Source organism: Haliotis cracherodii, unplaced genomic scaffold (genome assembly GCF_022045235.1).
Source record: "Haliotis cracherodii isolate W230 unplaced genomic scaffold, xgHalCrac1.p SCAF_18, whole genome shotgun sequence".
Classification (NCBI taxonomy): Eukaryota; Metazoa; Mollusca; class Gastropoda; order Lepetellida; family Haliotidae; genus Haliotis; species Haliotis cracherodii.
The window spans coordinates 5,371,801-5,393,854 of NW_027266273.1; the positions used below are offsets into that span (position 1 = coordinate 5,371,801).

The 22,054-nt window shown below is 37.8% G+C and overlaps 1 protein-coding gene across 15 annotated transcripts in view; it reads right to left on the reverse strand.

The window, feature by feature from the left end:
• The window catches only part of LOC139465697 (dipeptidyl peptidase 4-like), a 547,041-nt gene that overhangs the window by 118,869 nt on the left and 406,118 nt on the right, over positions 1-22,054 (reverse strand). The window contains exon 1 of one of the 15 annotated variants that reach the window (XM_071247501.1): positions 15,322-15,374. The exons of the other annotated variants lie outside the window; for them this stretch is intronic. Coding sequence (XP_071103602.1) covers positions 15,322-15,330 — 9 coding nt within the window. The 5' untranslated portion in view covers positions 15,331-15,374. Of the gene's footprint in view, positions 1-15,321; positions 15,375-22,054 lie in introns of those variants that run through there. 15 annotated transcript variants of the gene reach the window in all.

Here is a 22,054-nt window from a genome sequence, read left to right on the forward strand (position 1 = left end):
TTAGATTTTGATGGGGTAAGAAATAGGGGTGGGTCAGGTTGAGTGAGGGTGGGTGACACGGACAATAGGCAGAAGTAAGATTCGGTCACAGGGTAAAATTGTTGGATATACAAAGGATAAGGTAAGAAATACAGGGTGAGAGTAGGGGTGGGGGTTGGAAGCATAGGTCACAGGGTACAATTGTTGGATATAAAAAGGAAGGGGTAAGAAATACAGGGTGAGAGTAGGGGTGACGGTTGGTAACACAGGTCACAGGGTACAATTGTTGGATATAAAAAGGAAAGGGTAAGAAATACAGGGTGAGAGTAGGGGTGATGGTTGGTAACACAGGTCACAGGGTACAATTGTTGGATATATAAAGGATGGGGTAAGAAATACAGGATGAGAGTAGGGGTGAGGGTTGGTAACACAGGTCACAGGGTACAATTGTTGGATATATAAAGGATGAGGTAAGAAATATAGAGTGAGAGTAGGGGTGAGGGTTGGTAGCACAGGTCACATGGTACAATTGTTGGATATATAAAGGATGAGGTAAGAAATACAGGATGAGAGTAGGGGTGGGGGTTGGAAGCATACAGGTCACAGGGTACAATTGTTGGATATATAAAGGATGAGGTAAGAAATACAGGATGAGAGTAGGGGTGAGGGTTGGTAGCATAGGTCACAGGGTACAATTGTTGGATATACAAAGGATGAGGTAAGAAATACAGGATGAGAGTAGGGGTGAGGGTTGGTAGCACAGGTCACAGTACAATTGTTGGATATATAAAGGATGAGGTAAGAAATATAGGGTGAGAGTAGGGGTGAGGGTTGGTAGCACAGGTCACAGGGTACAATTGTTGGATATATAAAGGATGAGGTAAGAAATATAGAGTGAGAGTAGGGGTGAGGGTTGGAAGCACAGGTCACAGGGTACAATTGTTGGATATATAAAGGATGAGGTAAGAAATATAGAGTGAGAGTAGGGGTGAGGGTTGGAAGCACAGGTCACAGGGTACAATTGTTGGATATATAAAGGATGAGGTAAGAAATATAGAGTGATAGTAGGGGTGAGGGTTGGAAGCACAGGTCACAGGGATGTAGGATAAGGAAAGGTAAGAAATGGAGGTGAGGTAACACGGGTATCACAGGCCTGAGGGGTCAGAGAGTGGGATAGGGTGGGGAATAGGGATGACGGTTTGTAACACAGGTCCTAGACTTAAGACAAAAGAGTGCAGGATTCGGTAAGAAAAAAGGATGCAAAAATTATCTCTGGAATAAAATATCCTTTTTCTCAAGGTTCTAAAAAAGTTAGAGGTCGCTGCAATGAAATTGAACACAACACTTTTGTGACAATTGTAACATTTACAGACCATCATGACATCATCAGTCACCCTGATATCACAATCAAATGACATCACTTATGTCACTGAAGCTGGTTATTTGTACTTTGCACACACATTGGAATCATTGCTTATTACAGATTACAAACTGAAAAAGTTGGAGGAATGATTTTGGATAATATATAGATAGTGTTACCCTCATGTATTTTTATATCAAATAGCAATACTCATTGATATATTTGATATCAAAAGACACTTGGGAGAGATACTCTGTATAGTCATCAGTTCCTTTCCAAAACAACTGAAAAAACAAAAGGTGAAATCAGATCTTTTATTTTAAGTTGGTGATAGCATAAACATACAAAGTTCAACAGATATGCAAACCCTCTAAGCAAGGACAATTAATTTAGACTAAGGACAGTTATTCTTCACACTGTCAGACCAGCTGTTAAATAAATACACTGAGGTTATAAAAGGGTTATGTACTCATAAGCTGTCTGAAATGTTTTGGGTCAATCCTACTGATTGACAAGAGAATCAATAACTTTGAATTACATATTAGTTCCATGGCGACATGTGGCATTTCATTTTCACTTCAGATGTTGAATAATAAATCTCCCTTGTAACAAGTCCTGACACCTGCTAGAACAGCCTGCAATCATGTATTCAGTGAGTGAGTGAATATGGCTTACACGCCACTTTTAGCAATATTCCAGCGATATTGCAGCAGGGGACACACGAAATGAGCTTCACACATTGTACCCATGTGGGGAACCAAACCCAGGTCTTTGCGTGACAAGCGAACGCTTTAACCACAAGGCTACCCCACAGCCCCCTTGTATTCAGAGTTGTTGTGAGGAACAAAATGTAGATTTTTCTTTCAAGTCAAGGGCTACAGAATTACAGTGAGGGCAGGGTGGAAATGAAAGTTAAGGTTCAGAGACTGTGAGACAGAATCTAAGGTTTAATGCTGCATTTAACAGAGTCTCAAATGTATCATGGCTAGCAATGTTGGAGAACAGGCCTGGGTAGTGCAGATCAAACCCCTGACCCACTGTCCTGGCTCATAATGACAAACAACCATCTTTATACTACAGAACCAGCCATGCCCTAATGTTAGTGCCTGGTAGACTGTTTTACACATAAACTCTTAAGTCAAAAGCGTGTTTTGCACAGTGACGTTATCAGAGATTTTTCTTGGCGTTTCTTGTGTTTTATATTCAGCGCATGGTCTACAACTGTAATCATTCCCAAATTGGAATTTGAAATTTCCAAAGAAAGTACCGGTAATTGATATTTGATAGTGACATAGTTGGAATTGTACATTGGACTCTGCTTTTAGAAGAGATTTCTTGCGATAAAGGAAAGGGTTTTGTCGTCTTATTGTTACATTATCACATAATATCTTTGAATTGAAAAAAATAAGGGCTTTACAATGATGTGGAATGTTAACCAATTGTTTGTTTGAAATTGGATTTCCAGACACACTTAAATCATTGATAAATCAATTCAGAACAAAGAGTTTGGATGATATACGTTACAAAATTCTTTACTGCAATTCTCTGAAACAAATTTGACAACATTTTCTCTTCAACACTTTCTCATGTCAGACAAAGAAGATAGCCAAAATGAGTATAATACCAGTCTAAACAACTAGTCCAACAAACCCAGTCAAAACCAGACAACTATAAAATCATATTTAATGTTAATAATTCAGATGGATTCTATCTTTTAAGAATTGTCTTGGTTTGAACAAATTCATTCAAAGTGTCAAGAACTATTGACGCCAGATTTCCACTCTGTCGCCATTATCAGCTAGTTTTTCCTGCAACACGATCAGTTTTGATGGTGAGATGTTGCACGTTGCATCTCCTGCACGACACAACAGGTAATGAAAGCGCTAAAGTGCATGTACAATGCATGTTACACAAGCAGTAGCTGTCTGCAGCGTGTGGCGACACCTTTATGCAACACACACCTACAAATATACACACATTGTTGGGCACTGCTCAGGAGTAATCACAGGGCTCAATATATAATTAAACATCCACACAGACGATAGCGAGCAAGTACACAGGTCCATCAAACTTAGATTGGTTTGACATGGTGAAAAGATACGAGTATCGGGGTTAGGAATAGTTTGATTGTCTGGCCACCGACTGACACACACATGTATTCCGAACCTCAGTAAACCGGAAATCAATCCTTGAGAAATCATCCGGATCAATAAATTACCAGATTAACAGGGATGAGGAATCATGTCTTTCTTAAGATATACTGACACTCCTAGAAAGATTATCTCAAAGGCAATGTTTGGATGAATGTCTTGGAATGAGATTTCACTATCTACCTAGTGAGGCAACAATTTGATACAGTAATTAGTTATCATAGGCATAGATTGGCCAGATTAGTCAAGTCTTGTTCAAAGGGACAGCACGTTGAATGGTCCTCTGTGTTTTTAAATCACGCAAGAAAATAATTTCCGAGTGTGTCGTCACATGCCCGTTTCAATTCTCAAACCCAAACAACAGAGCTCCTCACAGTGAGGCCGACAGAGTAAATGGTCTTCAGTCTTCATGCTTCATTTTGGACAAGTCTACACATTGAGATAAACATGCATTGGGAAATGTTTAACTTTCATTGCGAAAAATATCCCAAAGTGAGAAGTACTATTTCCATTTGCCTATTTATCCTCCAAGTCCAGAGAGGCGGTCGGGTAGCCTAGTGGTTAAAGCGTTCGCTCGTCACGCCGAAGACTTGAGTTCAATTCCTGACATGGGTACAATGTGTGAAGCCCATTTCTGGTGTCCCCCGCCGTGATATTGCTGGAATATTGCTAAAAGCGGCGTAAAATCATACTCACTCACTCACTCACTCCAAGTCCAGAGAGCTAGTGATATACCATCAATTTGATGTATAAAGCCATACTGTCATGCACCTCACTGTCACAGTTGTAGTAGTATGTCTTTATAATTATGCAAAACACTATGTAAAGCACACTGAAAAGCTTACATTAGGCCCATCTGTTCACATTTATTTGTTGTTTTACAAGGTGAGTCCAGTCACGTGATAAGGCAACACCCGCTGTGAGGTCACTGGAGCAGAAATGGAATAAGCCGAGTAGAGCAGGGAAACCTAGTAACGGGGATTATCGGTTATTGGTTACAAACAAAGCTTCAGAACGGTTGACATCCTGACCCTTAAACACAGTGGTCAGCAATATTCCACATGTATCATGGCAGTTTGTCAATAATCTGGACCAGGCAGAAAGAAACCATTGGCCATTATCCAGGTGTGTCCACTGTGAAACCCTGATCTCTAAAACTGTATTACTTTTATATATACCAGTCTGACTATATCAGGGTTGATAGGTAACAAAAGGTCGTAACGGTTTGGTCGACTGCAGTAGGTTTTAGCATTAAACGCAAACAGACTCAGAAATATGCTGAGGTTTATACTGTATACTACTGGAGTGAGTGAGTGAGTGAGTTGGGTTTAACGCCGCTTTTAACAGTATTCCAGTTATATCACAACGTGTCAGCTTAATGTGGGAGGAAAGCCTGAAGTGATGCAGGTCTCAGACATTTACCACTTCGGTGAAACCCACGAGCACGGGTGCGGGTGCTGACAAACCTAGAAACATAATTGGGGCGAACCGAGATTCGAACCCTGAATCACAGGTTTCTGGCGTGCCCAAGGGACACAACTCTGCACAGTGAATCGTGGCGCCTTAGACGACTGGGCCACACGTGCCCCCGTATAATACTAGAGACTGCATACATGAAAACACTGACAAATACCCACAAAAATTTAGTCCACCCCTTTTAACCAAAACAAATTCATACCACCCATCAAAATATATTTTTTTTAAACCATGTGGGTGAGAGTTTGGTGTTACCCCACACGTATGCCAAGAGATCTAGGCTCCTCCTGGTTGCAGGTGAAATTGGGCAGGAAGCGAGGCTATTAGCAGTTGAATGTACCACAGGAAGCCATGGCTCCCTGTGTTCCGATGAACCTTAATTACAGACATGTCTGCTCAATAGATACACTGTATTCTCCTGACACAGCTATCAATATATCACCACAGACAGGTCAATATGGAAAACAACCATCAATTTCCTGAAAAGTCCTGTTATTCTGGAAAGTTTTATTGTGTGACATTTTGAGAAAAATCAGAAAACAATACTTCCCAAAGTTTGTTCATAACAAGATCAGAATGGGAATAATTACTTTTAAAATGATGGTAGTGTTGATTAAAGAACAAAATCCAAATATATTATTGAAAACATCAGTTCTGTCTTTTGCAACTTTATTGGTCTACCTCTGTAATAAATATGATAGACACAAAATGCTGTGCACACTTGTATAAATCCACTATGCTACAGGCATATACACAGCTTTTACATTTTCACTTCCATAAATGTAAAAAATATTGAAGTCAATGCTTTTCGTACTTTATCAGAATTTCTCTTTTGGTTAAGATAAAAAAACGTATAACTTATTCAAATTAACTGTGTGAGACAATAAAATAACATTAAGACAATGCCCTTCATCAACAAATATTTCAAAACAAAACAACAAATGCTGCTTAAGAAAGTTTCAATATAAGTGATAGTTCATGGAACGTTTTAAACCCATTCTATATTTACACCGAAGATCTGAAAGTTTATGACCTTTTTAAATGACTATTTTTGCTACATTTGTTTCTAAATGCACACTTAACATTTGGGTCAAAGAGATAAACATAACCAAGCTCTAGAAACTTTCAGGGATGGCGACAACCAAATTTCATCAAAACTTTACATTGCCAAAGACCTTGCATGGCGGTTGCTTCAACTTTAATTGAAATCCCTGGGGGCACAAACTAACCTTATCAATATTGTTTAATGTTACTGTCAACATGAAATATATAATTTCAACAGAACACAATTAATTCCTTTGAATTACAAAATTTAAAAGAGGATTATATTAGCCTTAACGGTTGGTATCGATATTAAATTCCCCATTTTGGATCAGTTCTAAAAATCTGTTACATAAACAACCGTTACAAAAAGCGTATTATGTCAGTCTAAAGAAAACAAGCTTATTTGATCATAAAAATGTACTTAATGCACACATATGCATGGCATCACAGATCAGTTGTCTTTCCTGGGAGAGATGTTCCAAGACTAAATGTTTTCATGTTTTCTGAACACATATCAATCAGGACTCCAGAGTCTATAGTATGTAAACTGTAATGAGATTCAAAACATGTTTGTTTACTTTAAATCCCAAGCTTCCCACATCTACTTGTCCATCATTGAGTTGGTTTATTTTCTTGTCATTTCATTATTGCTTCAGTTACGGGAGAAAAATAAGTTTCTAAAAAGCTATTTCACCAACTGAACATGCCATAAATATGTGACTGTTTTGAAACCATTCTTCTTCGTGAGTATTTTCAGAAAAGATACAAACGCTGGTGAGCATTACACTCAAGTGTAAACTAGAACTGCAGTTAGTTCAACAACGTTTTGATCACACTCCCTCTGTCTGTTTGTTGGCTTGCTGAACCTGGCGATCTCATAACAGGAACATGGTTACAAGCAACTCTCAGCAGGACATTTTTTAAAACTTGATTTACGAATCTGCCAACTCCCAAAAATTCAAATATGAAAAAAAAAATGAAATAATGAAAAGAAGTGTTTATTTTATTCTGCCAACTCATTTACTGACACTATCAATTTAAATATATTATTATCTTTATCATTTAAACATTCTCAGGAAATCAAACAAAATATTTTAAACTGGAATGTATTTTTCATTTTCATTCCAACCTACCGACCTACATTGGGGGGCCGAAAGTCTGTGGGGTCTGGCCCTTGCACTGCTTTGAAGTATCTTATGATAACGGCATTTCACAAAAAGATAATAACTAAAAAGCTTGATGAATTCACATGATATGTCACAAGTGGATGAATGATGTTAGCCCGAGCCTTGGTGGCAATCATTCATGATGGACAGATATTCTGTTAGTCTGAGTTACAAGAATGTTACTCTGTATGTTTATTTCATTTTAAGAACTTAAATTTGAAAAAACATGTATGAATATCAACCCTGCTCAGAAGTGTCACAGAAATCAGCCTATGATAGTTGAGATGATGTAACGTTATCAGATAGTGATGTCATGGACAATGGATGGAGTCTAGGCTAATGTCATCAATCAAGACGAATGCTATGATGTGAGAGATTGTATCACAGTTATCTATGCTTGACAAGAGAAGCCTTCACAGCTATTACTTTCACCTGAACAAGAAAAATGAACTGGAAAGTCGGCATGAAAAATGTTGCACAGGTGGAGTGCAATCTTACAGAAAAGATAAACAAGTTTGAATTCAGCTGCAGGAAGTATTCAATGAAACAAATAACCATAACATTAATGTGAATAATCACAAGCACTGATTCATCGTAACCATATTCTTCTGATTCATCGTAACCAATATCTCAACAAAAGGAAGAAAAAAACAATCTTGACTCATTTTTTAAAAATATTTTGGATGAAATTGGAGCCCGCTCTTGTAAGACAACAAGTTCATATGCTCAATAAAACACATACCGTATTCAATGTTATAAGCGCCCAGGGCGCTCACAAAATTGGAAATAAGGGGCTCTTATTAGAATAAAATTTTGGAGAAAAAAAAACAGAGTTGAAAGATTGTAAATTTCGTGGTTTATGCTGAAATGATACAAAATAAAAGTCTGTGTGTATTATACAAGACAGATATATTTATCCAGAATTTAATTGCCCATAATTAAGGGTGCATATAACACACGAGTACATATTATACACGAATAAATAAGTCTGGTGTACATTGATCAATCAGAAGGGGTGCTAATTGGGATTGTTCACTACCCAATATATTACCAAATATCGCCGTGGGGTAGAGCGGGGCGCTTATTACGTCGAATACGGTAATCATGTTTTCGATCATCAGACATATGTCTTTTGTGCTCAAGTCCATCTCGAAATACATTGAATGATATTTAAACCCTAACAACATTGTAGTTTTTGATTACCTCATGCCAAAATACACAGAAAAATAAAAATTGTAGCAGTGTCATGGGGGATATGTGTTTTTATGCATCCTGCATTAGGTTTTATTTCACAAGCCGGCGACGAGCTGTAAATAACCTAACAAGGGATGCATAAAAATCACATATACCCAAAGTGATACTGCTACAATGAATTATCTTGCCAACATGATTCAATCTGCCATTGTAAAGAGTAAAAGCAAATTAAAAATTGACAGAAAACATCTGTTTGATTGAACTGTGGTTAACTTGTGGTGTGTCACATGACTTTCGTTGACGCGTAATCAAGATGCAGTTTTGGGCTTCGTAGAGAGGAAAATTGGACTTATTCTCCAGCTCAGAAATTTACTTCCTTCTCAGGCGAGATACCTAGTATTTTATTAAGAGCACGCGATCCAGTCAGTTTTCAACATTCTCGCAGGAAGGTAAGATTGCGGTCATTTTGCCGAATATAACAAAAATTCAAATATACGTTTTCAAAGTATTTCAGTATGTGTACTATCCATACAAACACAAAGCACTTAAGACATACCCACATGGATCTATAGTACTCGTAGAGGGTAGCTCTTACTTTAATAGCAATCATCAGGCACGCTTTCATCAAAGTGAATCAAGAGTTGCTGATATAACAATTATTAGTGCGACTCTGGGTACTATTTGATGATGATTGCCGAGCATTCATCGCCACGAAAATAACACAAAAATAACAATAGAATGAAATGTGGACAGATGAATTAGAATTGATTCTTCAGGAGAAGCACAGCATTGTTGAAGCCTTGATTGGACTTGGGCAGAACACTGTGAGGAACACTGATGGAGGGATGTCAGAGAAAGGTTCTCCGGGTTACCGTATTCGACGTAATAAGCGCCCTTCTCTAATAAGCCCCCACGGCGATATTTACTAATATATTGGCAAGTCAACAATCTCAATTAGCACCCCTTCCGGTTGATCAATGTACACAAGACTTATTTATTCGCCTATAATACATACTCGTGTGTTGTATGCACCCTTAATTATGGGCAATTAAATTCTGAAAAAAACATTTTTGGCTGTCAGCATAAACCACAAAATTTATCTTTTAACTCTGTTTTTTTCACCAAAATAATATTCTAGTAAGAGCCCCCTATTTCTAATTTTGAGAGTTCCCTGGGCGCTAATTCCGTTGAATATGGTAATATGAAGAGTAATCACCAGTTGCAATGACTGATGCCAACTGATACTGCCTCCATGCAAACCCTCTCACAATACTGAACAATGTCATGACATACCATAGCTGATAGGACTTAACAGTGAGTTAAAATTTAACATCGCATCGGCATTATTTCTCCTTATAGCAATGAGACCGAGTTGATACATCCACAAGTAAGTCATGAACGCAAATATATATTTAGGAACATGTGGAGATTACAAGTTGCAACTTCATAAGTGACCAGAATATGCTGTTTTGAGCTTTCAAATTTCATGAAGATTTATATATATAATAGCAAGTAACACGAATGTATATGCGCCATTCAAGACTTACATTCTTCCTTGTACAACCTTGATACTTGATTCAATAGAAGCACAACAATAAAAAAACAAGGCATGTGACATCAGCTACATATCACTTAAGTGACAATTTTCTTGGAAGAACATCTTCAAAGGCCAATTGTATTCTGACTGCCTCTGTGGTCTAGTGGATAGAGTGTTTGCCTGGATAGTGAAATGTTGGTGGTTCAATCCCCAGCCACATCATACCAAAAGATGTAAGAAGGTGATGCTTCTTGTCACCCTGCTCAGCATTAAGGGGATAAAACAAGGGGAGTGGTTGGGTTGGAGTAAGTATACTGTGTGGGTGGGGTATGTATGTTAAATTGAGGCACAGTATATCAGAGGGCTTGCACTATAAAAGTGTCATTGGTTCGGACTAGTTTGCACATCTCTATTTTATAGCAATAACCTTGAAAGTGAGGTTAAACCCCATTTCACCTTTCCTCTCCTCTGGCCACAAACTAAAAGGAAATGAACATTATTCACTGTCTGAAAATTATGTATACCTCCACTGTCATTCAGTCAAATACCCAAGTCAGCTTCTCACCGAAATGATAATCAAGTTGAAAGTGCCTTTGATCTCTTAAGAAATGTACACCAGATAATCTCTCTGGAGCTTATATTTCACATTGTAATATGTCATCTTAGAGTACATCATAGTTTATCATCACAGAGAGAAATTCCTGGATATATCTCAAAGGAAGTTGTTTTTCGTTGTCTAAATCTGTCAGATAAAATTCATGTTGTGTAGGGGGCACGGGTGGCCCAGTCGTCTAAGGCGCTGTGTAGAGTTGCGTCCCTTGGGCACACCAGAAACCTATGATTGTGGGTTTGAATCCCGGTTCACCCCGATTATGTTTCTAGGTTTGTCAGCACCATACCCGTGCTCGTGGGTTTCACCGAAGTGGTAAACGTCTGAGACCTTCATCACTTCGGACTTTCCTCCCACATTAAGCTGACACGCTGTGATATAACTGGAATACTGTTAAAAGCGGTGTAAACCCAACTCACTCACTCACTCACTCACTCACTCACCAAGTGGTTACAATGAATGTTTATATGCCATCATAGCAAGACAGAAGGGATCGTCGTTCATCCTAACAAACAATAGTCAGATTGTGTTATCTTCAAGCCAATCTTTACGTGTAGCTGTAACATTGATGACAAAATTCCTCCTGTACACCCATTTTGCAATACATTCCAAATAATATATGAAGTTGAAACATTTACTTTCACAAAGTCAGGCTGGCTGGCTTCTAGAGCAGTTTGTATGTTGCTCATTGCATTGGGATAGATGGAGAGTTGCAATGTTGCAAAGTTCAAGTCATTCATAATTCATCACAGTTCCTCATGAGAAAGCCATCAAACAGAGGGAACCTGTGGGAGCTATTTCACAGAAATTTAAAATCAAAGCACTAAGCTAATTTATTCATACTTGCAAAGAATGCCACTTTAGGAGTTTGCAAGAGAAGTAATTTTTAGGTAAAAAAAATATAGTTTTGCAGTTATGAGCTATTTATTTTATGTGGTGGTATTTTTTTATATTGATTTCTACAAAAGTTACTCTGGAATGGTCAATAAGGTATTTCTGATGCTGCTAACAAGCATTGATATTTGTGATGTATGTGCAATTTGGACAAATAGAGATTAAGCTCGGAGGCCTGGAGATAAAGAGAATGAGAAAGGATGAGAAAAGATCACATGGGAAAGAAACGAAAATTAATGACTGGAAAAGAACAAAGAGAGATTGGATAAGAGAGAGAGAAGTGGAAAGAAAGGAATGATATGAAAATAGATAGGGAGAAGAAGGCATACAGACATAGAAATGCAAGAATTGAATGAAAATAAAATAAAAAGACTGCATTGAGTGTCTGTGGAAAAAAGATAAGAAGAAAAAGATAAGAAAGAATGAAGAGGACAAAGAGAAAGAAAGAAGTAGAGAGAGGAGGAAGAAGTATGCTTAGGGTAGCTCGAAAGAAAAAATGGATTTGGGAATAAAAACTTATCGGGAAAGAACAAATGGATAGCCCAAAATACTCATTGGAAAAAAAAGAAGCAGACAGGTTTTCATGCCTTTAGCCAGAGAATTCTAATCCTTCCCAATTACTGAGGAGAGAAGTATTTCCTGGACTAGTTGTCTTGATGTCTATAGGGGAGTACCTTGACAACATCATTGAGGAGAGTCTGTTCACACAGGACACTGGAAACACTGTGTGCCATCTCTGTACAAGTTGTATGTTTACTGCTCCCCTTTTGTGTGAAAGCATATGTTATACAATTATACAATTAATTGAATCAGGCATTTTCATAACAAGGACAACCGTAGCTAATGTTGGTCTCTGGCAAGAGAAAGCATATAGTCTCTATTACACAGATATCTATTACGTAGACATCTCTGCATGGGGAAACTGATACACCCAATGCCCTACAACATGACACTGACATGGACTTAATAACATTTGCTCTGAATCTGGGCTAGGGACTATACAAGACTGTGACGTGGGTGTCCAGAGATTGAAAAAGAAATGAACCAAGCTAGGAGCTATATCATATTCTATACATATTAGGCATGGAATTGCACCATGTCGCACAGGACTTTGGAAGGGAAAATATATGAATATTTCAGAATATAGATTACAGATTGTCAGAATATTTGAATAATCTTGATAAAAAAGGTTTCAAGAACTATGAAACCCTCTGGATCCAATTCCTTGACGCCTCAAGAAATAAATTTTCAAATTGTAGAAATAAGTATATTTTTTACAAAGTATTGCTATAAGCACCATTGACTGGGCTTGATTTATTGTGCTCCTGGGATATATCAACCAAGGTCTTTGCATGACAGGAAATGATTTAACCATGAGGCTAGCCCTCCAGATCCTATCCATTTCAATACAACCGTTGACAATCTTAGGTTGGAAGCAATAACAGTCTACTCCTGTTAGACCAAGCAGTTATCTCCATATTGCCCATTGGTCATGATGTCATGCAATGAAGTACAGACTCCATGCTGTAACAAAAATTTATATCAACGTTGAAAATGGGGTCTGCTTGGTCTCTGAAATTTGACCAACACTTTCAGGAACATTTTACTGAAGAAATGTCAATGAATGCTCAACACAGGACGAAAGGAGTCAAGTACTGCAGTCAGAAAAAACATTTCAGTAACAGTTGCAAGCATAATCAGGCATTATAAGACACACTAGTATGAGGATTGCTACTTGTTGGTAAGGACAAATTATGCTACTTGTTGGTAAGGTATAATTATGCTACTTGTTGGTAAGGTATAATTATGCTACCTGTTGGTAAGGTACAATTATGCTATTTGTTGGTTAAGTATAATTATGCTACTTGTTGGTAAGGTATAATTATGCTACTTGTTGGTAAGGTATAATTATGCTTCTTGTTGGTAAGGTATAATTATGCTACTTGTTGGTAAGGTATAATCATGCTACTTGTTGGTAAGGTATAATTATGGTCTTGTTGGTAAGGTATAATTATACTACTTGTGGGTAAGGTATAATTATACTACTTGTGGGTAAGGTATAATTATGCTACTTGTTGGTAAGGTATAATTATGCTTCTTGTTGTTAAGGTATAATTTTGCACAGTGTCGGCAATGAGTAACATCAGTGTTCTACTACTCAGGCAAAGAAATGTTTATTTTTTCATGTGTGCCACGGGGCAGTCATAAACATGTTGTGCCCTTTTGAATTTAAGTGTGCCAACAAGAATTCTTCTGATCCATCTTTGACAATTGGTGTGAATTTCATTTCACCATGAGCTAGATGATAAGCAGTTACAGAAAGTTTACCTCCTTCCTTTGCATTGAGATTGATAGTACCCTTTTGAATTCTGAATCCCCCGGTTTACTGAAGTTATACTGCACGCTAAGCATGTTCACAAGCTCATGTATTTGTTCAGCACATTTTGTTGAAAGTACATTTTTCACCAGCTTCATATAAAAACCATGGTTAAAAGATATGTTTTCTTAGGAAGAAATGATTTCTAAGTGTGAACTTCTGGCATTAGGAACTTATTTTAACCATGCCATTACGAACTTAAACATGCCACTGTCGAAAGTTGTGTATTTTAGAAAAAAATATCATTTCTAAGAGTGCACTTCTGGCACCAGGAACATTTTTAAACAAGCCATTACAAACATGATAAATTTAACCATGATACTGGCACTCTATTACAAGAACATTATGAGCTCTGAGGTCATCTCGGGTGAAACTGGGGCTCACTGCACTCATGTCATACCAGTAAGTTAAAACTATGAATACCCTCAAAGCAAATTCATGTAAAACAAACCTACAATTTTCAAATATTATTTTCATCTTTATCAATTTGATACTTGACAGAGAAACCTGAATACAATAGCAGCATTCAACACATTTTTCTGACAGATTTACATTTGAGGCATGTTTCCCACAGATTTACAGTTGAGACATTTTACACTGAAGTGGTTGGGAACAGTTTGTGCTTCTACAGGCTAATTGCTGCCACACAATCCAAAACTGTTGTGTTAGCTCTCTGTTCAGCCTATATGCTAAGAATCAATACACATATCATATACATGCATTAAGTCTGGGGAATGTACATGTATATCACCAGCTAGGAGTCAGGGAATGTCAACTGATATTATGTTGCTATGGAAACAGCGTAAAATGTCAGCAATCTTCTAGCAAAAAGTTCTTTTCATTAGTTCTTTAAAGAAAACCCCCATTAAAACTGATTTCGTTTGTAGCCAAGTGCTTCAGCGTCCACAATAACAGAACTATGTCATAATGATTGATTTGCAACATATTAACTTATACTTAAATTGATAGAATATTACAACAAATTTCCACAAATGGAATGACAATTCAGTACAAACATGCAATGGGTGAGCATTGGTTATGTGCACTCATACTCATTAACTGGGAAATTAAAAAAAAGAAGGAACTGAAGCTAAAAACTGATACCTAAATTTTAAGGAAAAGATAATACATGTATAATGATAAATTTATCATCAACTTTTTAATTTAACTTAAATCAGAAATTAAATCCAAAAATCTAAAATTATTAAACCAACAAATGACTAAAGTCAAATCAAGAAGTCTCAAGTTGCCTCACTCTTAATGATTCTTGTGCAGCAATATTATGCAAGACGACGAAGACAAGAATGGATGTGATCATTCTGGCACAGGATCAACAGGTAGTCTGATAATGGCCCCTCTCCCTAGCATCCTTCTCCCATATTGCAGAACATTCTACATGTTGAGAATGATTATTACCCTTACAAAATCGAAACCCAAACCCAAAACAATGAACTTTTACCAATTTCCCCCCAATTGACATGCTGTGAACATGTAAAATGTGACAGAAACATAAAAACAAGCTGTAGAAACTTACCGCCGTCATTTTCTTCAAACAGCCTCGATCAGGTCTAGTAGAGAATTTTGGAATATTCCAATGATGGCTTGTTTCTTTATGAAACAGTATCGGGAAACGTGGAGCAAACTAATTCAAACCAATCTGACATGAAATAATATTCATCAAGACCAACATCAGTCCTGTCATTGATCTATCGATTACCATCGTATTGTCAATATCTCGATCCAATTTGTCCCGTGGTTCAGATAGCGTGGTCTCCTGCCTGTATTTAACATAAATGACTCAAAAAAGCATATACCGCAATCCTGTGGGACATAAATAAATATTGACACTGATGCAATTTGTCGCACGCTGCTTCGGTACCAGAAACTGCAGGGGTACCAAAGTTATCAGAATGAGTCTGGCTGTGCAAAACCATTGAAAAAAACACAGAGACTGTGTGCCTTCAAGCTACTTGGACCTGGTGCTTCAACCGACGTATTGTTTGATCCTTACACATGGGCAAGTACCAAGGGGAATTACTGTCGTGTTCAACATAATCAAATACAATAAATAGTGATATCAATCACTGGTGACTAAAATATGCATTGGCAGTCACGATGATGCAACTCTTCCCTGGTGTCCTGAATGACCTGACCTGATGTGACTTTCAAATTTCAAATCAGTGAATCGCAAAGGAAAATAAGGTTGTTGGATCCTCAGCGCTGACTGACAATGCCATTCCTGAAGGTCTTTATTCCAGGCACACGTTCCTCAAGGATTTGCTTTTTTCACTGCAAGAATATTAACACAATGACGCCACATAAAAAATGGACCTCTCCTTTAGCATGCACTTCTTTTCCAACGGTATTCCTGAAAGTTTTAAAAAAGGAGCTATTCGGGTCTGAACATCAACGTCAAAGCCTGACTTTGATTCCAATACAGTCGGGTGAATCATCCCAGTACACATACAATTCAGTCCTATTGGCAGTTTTAAGAATAATTTGGTAAGTCTGGTGTATGTAGATTCTGTTGGAATTTTTTTCCAGGAGAATTGAAGAATTCTGGTACAGTTGGGTCAATTCATCAATGTCAAGGGAGTTATTTCTTCAGAACTTGAACTGTAGACTTCCTGTCACCAAGACACAAGTTGCAGAATTCCTGACTGTGCTTGGAGTTGGGACAGTTGGTCAAGTCAAAATGTGACAAAGAGTTTGGTAAACATCCCATTATATTTGCAGCTCCTGCACAGAATTAATTACTATCGATGTGGAATAAAGCAGTCTAAAAATGCTGAGATACTTGAGAGAAATATACTAACAATGTCCACATCTCATGTAGAAACTGACTGTGGCGATAAACTCTCCCTCTCCTTCTCAAAGAACTTCAGGGCACTATGACCGTTCCAAGCAAAAACAGAATTCTAGACAAGGTTCAAAGTTGACCAGACCTAATCCTGCAGATTCCAAAGAGGATTTGGAAAGTATTCAACATCGATCTAAAGGCTTCAGGAGCTACCTCATGCAATCCAAATTCTTAAGAGCCATTTGACCAGATTGCATAAAATAAAATGTAAGGTGATTCAGCCTGGTCACACAGGTGGTTCATCAATGTCAGTGGAAGTGGAAATTTTAATGTTCTGGAAAACATCCATACAAATGAAAACCCCAAGGTTTGATAGTAAGCGGTCTGGTGCCTCTCAGTCTACAAAACACATATCATGGTGTCCATGGAATGTTTTAATGGCAACTACCTTAAACAGATCCTGGTCCTGTACCAAATGAGGTACATAATCAGTTCTAAATCACCAACCTGTTGATCAGAAAAATCAATACCTCCAGTTTCAGAAACAAATCAAACTTTGCTATCGCAAAGAGGCTCAATTAATGCAGATATTATACTGAGACTGTAGCATCCAAGAAACTTGCAGCTAGCATCAGCTACAATGCTTCGGGATCAGAATAGAAGGTAGACTACCTCAGCCTAAACAACCCTGATCAAGTAATTTCCTATTCTGATTTTCGTACATGCTGATAAATATTGAACAGAACGTGTGTGACAAATAAATAAGGGTCAGTTTGGAGGTTCCGTCTCCTTCTCTTGGATATCGGCATTCCGATAATGGCTTTTTCTATAGAGCCCAAATTCAATTTGCGAATGAGGGATTGAAAGGAATTTGGTGTAGAACTCTTTGCTTGAGGCTATTCTCATCAACAGAATAGCGCCATGAGACAAAAACAGGAATGGTAGATCTAAAGATGCCGGCTATAGGACTATGATCAGTGCGGCCAGTTGGACATATCAAAGGGTGCTTAGCATCAGCAAAAAAGCTGTGTGATGAAGCAGGGAACCACTTGTTAAGTCTCCATTGATTTTCTGGCAGTGATCTTTGTGTCTTAATGATTCCCACAAATGAACTACCAACACTATCACGAACAGTTCTAACAAGATTTATTATCAGGGTGTTAGGAATTTATTGGTGAGAAAATGAAACTTGTCAATTATTTTAAACACATTTTTTTTCGAATCTTGTATGATTATATCCAGATAAGTTTATTTTGATTGAAACTAAGTTATCTTTCTGTATTTTACTTTAAGTATATATCATAAAGATTACTTTTTCCGGAGATCCAAACTAATCAAATATGAACTTATGTAACATGGAGTATAATTATTATATTAATTACTGGGAATCTTTCACTATGCTTCTCTTATTGTCATCAACATGAAACATTCGTGAAACACAAGCTACCTACTTTTATCAACGATGTCTAAAGTTTCCTCATCACTTATCAAATATATTATTTTCCAAAGATCATCATTAAGATGTCAATTTCTGTTCAGAACACATTTTGTCAAACATCATTATGAAATAATACTTAAAATATGAAATAAATGTGATGAATTCCTGACTTCAGCATTTCCTTGCTGCTAGGACGGCCTGCTTATCAATTCTCAAGGTAGTCATTAGCACCACCATATAATCATAGTGAATCTAGATAGATCCCCCTTACAAGCATGGATTCCCAAATAATCACCCTGCGCTCGAAATCGTCCAGAAACGCCATCTATTCGGACACGAAGTATTGATCTGGCGAGCGCAGTGTGATTAAAAGTCAAATAGCAGTAGTCGTGAGGAATATATCACCTTCATATTATCTCATCTGTCACTGCCAGAAATGATCGATTTCTGCATTGTCCTTTGTTGTACTTTTCTGCACTTGAGCATAGTGTGTTTGTTTTTGTTATGCAGAATTTGCAAGACAATTTCCTCATTAGGAAATATGTTTACTCGGAAATGTGGTTGAAGGATAATGCAGATTAGTAACTGTATCCCTGTACTATTGACAAAGCAATTCTCAAATGGAAATCTTATAATGAAATAATAATGTAAATATGAAATAAATCGAGGAATTAATAACCCAGGCATTTAATGGCCACTAAGTTTAAAAATTGTCTCAATATTCCTAGCGTTGTCAAGTAAGGCTTAAGAAAGCTATCTCCTGTGAGTATGATTTGAATTCTGTAACCTTGGGTTAATTAGTTAGATAACTGATTCTTCCATCTACACTGATTTATTGCAAGTTGGATGTTATCGATTTTCAAAGACAAACATCACACAAAGATCCTTTATTTACAAAGAAAAAACATTCAAACATGTCACACCGGAATCCATAAAAGCATGTCCTACTAATGAATCATAAAACAATTATTACAAGTCTGACCAATGAAGTGAGTAGTTTATTGTTCATCTGGGTTTCGAACAGAATGCTGATGGGACTACCGAGTGGTTGAATCATTCAGACTTACACGACAGGATCAAAGTTTACTTTTTTCCAAGTAGCGCCTTACATGTTTTCAATTCTGCTTGTACTAGTCCAGACTTATGCTGGCTTTATAGTGATATCCCAGTGAGATACCATGCCAAGAACATGAATACCCACTTAGACATATTAAACTGACTCCGTGCCAATCAGTCCTAGCTTTATCCAATGCCAATTGCCAGGCAGGGTAAGAACAAGTACCATTTCTTAATGTGTTTTGGTATGACGTGGATGTGGATTGAACCCACGACCTTTGGCTCACTGGGAAGACACCCTATCTCTAGATCTCGGAGGCGATAGCAGGTATATTAAAGGCAGACATGGTAAAAGTGCTACATACACTGACACTATAACAAGGTTCAACAACTGAGAGCCACTTTTGGTTAACCGCATGTACCATATATGACCAATGATAAGCCAAATTTTGAGGACCAGAAAAAAGATTCTGTAGAAATTAAGGGGTCGGCTTATGTATGGGTTACACTATCATCAAACTCTTTTTCTGTTGTTATTTTAACATCTTTGGTAGGACGCAGAGGGGGGTTCAAACCGCCAACCATCCGCTCTCCCGGCAGACACTCTATCCACTACACTATGGAGGTGTTCAGTAGTGAAGTTGACGGTTAGAAACTGTTAATCCTGGTGACATTATATCTTTCAATATTTTTGCTTAAATATACAACCTCACATTAATAAATCACATCCACAAAATGTCTTGACATCATGGAGCATAATGATATACATTGACACGGAATCAAATACACAAGAACATAAAATACACAGTCACGATAGACACTGACCTGATAAGACACAATGTTGTAAATCTGGGCTGACATATGGTTTGTTTGTTTGTTTGTTTGTTTAAAATTAATGCCGCACTCAGCAATATTCCAGCTATACAACGGCAGTCTGTAATCGAGTCTGGAACAGACTATCCAGTGACTGACATTATGAGCATCGATCTACGCATTGGGATACGATGACATGCAACAACCAAGTCAGTGACCCTGACCAACCAATCCCGTAAGTCGCCTCTTACGGCAAGCATGGTTGCCTTCTAAAGCAAGCATGGGTTGCTGAAGACATATTCTACCCCGGATCTTAACGGGTCACTGACATATGGAAATATCCACATCTTTCATTCATGTACCCAGCATTAACACTTGAAACTGTCTTATCTTAGCTGCACAGATAATGATAGTGAGGAGTAGTATACTTCTATATTATGACATGTCACATATGTTCAGCATCCGCCTGGCCATATTACACTGTCATAAGGTTATAAAATGCAGTCAGATGTCCAAAAAATGACAAAATGAAACAAGATAAAATAGCGAGATATTCAGCAAAATCACACTATTATATATTCAGGAAACGAGGTCACATTGTAATGAGCTAAAAGCACAGATTTAGAAACTGGCGTCCTCACTAGAATCCTCTCAATTTACATCTCCAAAGTTGCCTATACTTGTAATACATCCTTGTTAGACACATGTGGATTTAAGGTATTGCAGAGTTGTGTGCCTTTGCTATGCCAGGATCCTCAAGGATTCAAAGCTAGACTAGCCCTGATCTGTCTTACGTCAGTACCCAACGAGGAGATTGATGATGAGGTCCTAGAACTGTACCCCCTCTATGATAGTTATTCTGCCTAGATCTCATTCGATACAACTGTACCCCCTCTATGACAGTTATTCTGCCTAGATCTCATTCGATACAACTGTACCCCCTCTATGACAGTTATTCTGCCTAGATCTCATTTGATACAACTGTACGCCCTCTATGACAGTTATTCTGCCTAGATCTCATTCGATACAACTGTATGCCCTCTATGACAGTTATTCTGCCTAGATCTCATTCGATACAACTGTACGCCTCTATGACAGTTATTCTGCCTAGATCTCATTCGATACAACTGTATGCCCTCTATGACAGTTATTCTGCCTAGATCTCATTTGATACAACTGTACGCCCTCTATGACAGTTATTCTGCCTAGATCTCATTCGATACAACTGTACGCCCTCTATGACAGTTATTCTGCCTAGATCTCATTCGATACAACTGTACGCCCTCTATGACAGTTATTCTGCCTAGATCTCATTCGATACAACTGTATGCCCTCTATGACAGTTATTCTGCCTAGATCTCATTCGATACAACTGTATGCCCTCTATGACAGTTATTCTGCCTAGATCTCATTTGATACAACTGTACGCCCTCTATGACAGTTATTCTGCCTAGATCTCATTCGATACAACTGTACCCCCTCTATGACAGTTATTCTGCCTAGATCTCATTTGATACAACTGTACGCCCTCTATGACAGTTGTTCTGCCTAGATCTCATTCGATACAACTGTCCACCCTCTATGACAGTTATTCTGCCTAAATCTCATTCGATACAACTGTACGCCTCTATGACAGTTATTTTGCCTGGATCTCATTCGATACAACTGTACACCCTCTATGACAGTTATTCTGCCTAGATCTCATTCGATACAACTGTACGCCCTCTATGACAGTTATTCTGCCTAGATCTCATTCAATACAACTGTATGCCCTCTATGACAGTTATTCTGCCTAGATCTTATTCGATACAACTGTACGCCTCTATGACAGTTATTCTGCCTAGATCTCATTCGATACAACTGTATGCCCTCTATGACAGTTATTCTGCCTAGATCTCTTTCGATTCAGACGACACATTCAACCTTATAAACACTCCACTAATCATTCATGCAAGTACAAATGTACATGAAATGGGATATGACAAGACAGCTCACTCAGTTAATCTTGTGACATGATAAAACAACTGTCCACAAACTGAGTGCTAAAATCATTGTCACTAGAACCATTAATCTGCTGCCACCGAACAGGTTCAAATATCTACTATTGTAATACTGGACTGGACTGGTAATGGTAAACCTATAACATTTGTATGCTCATCG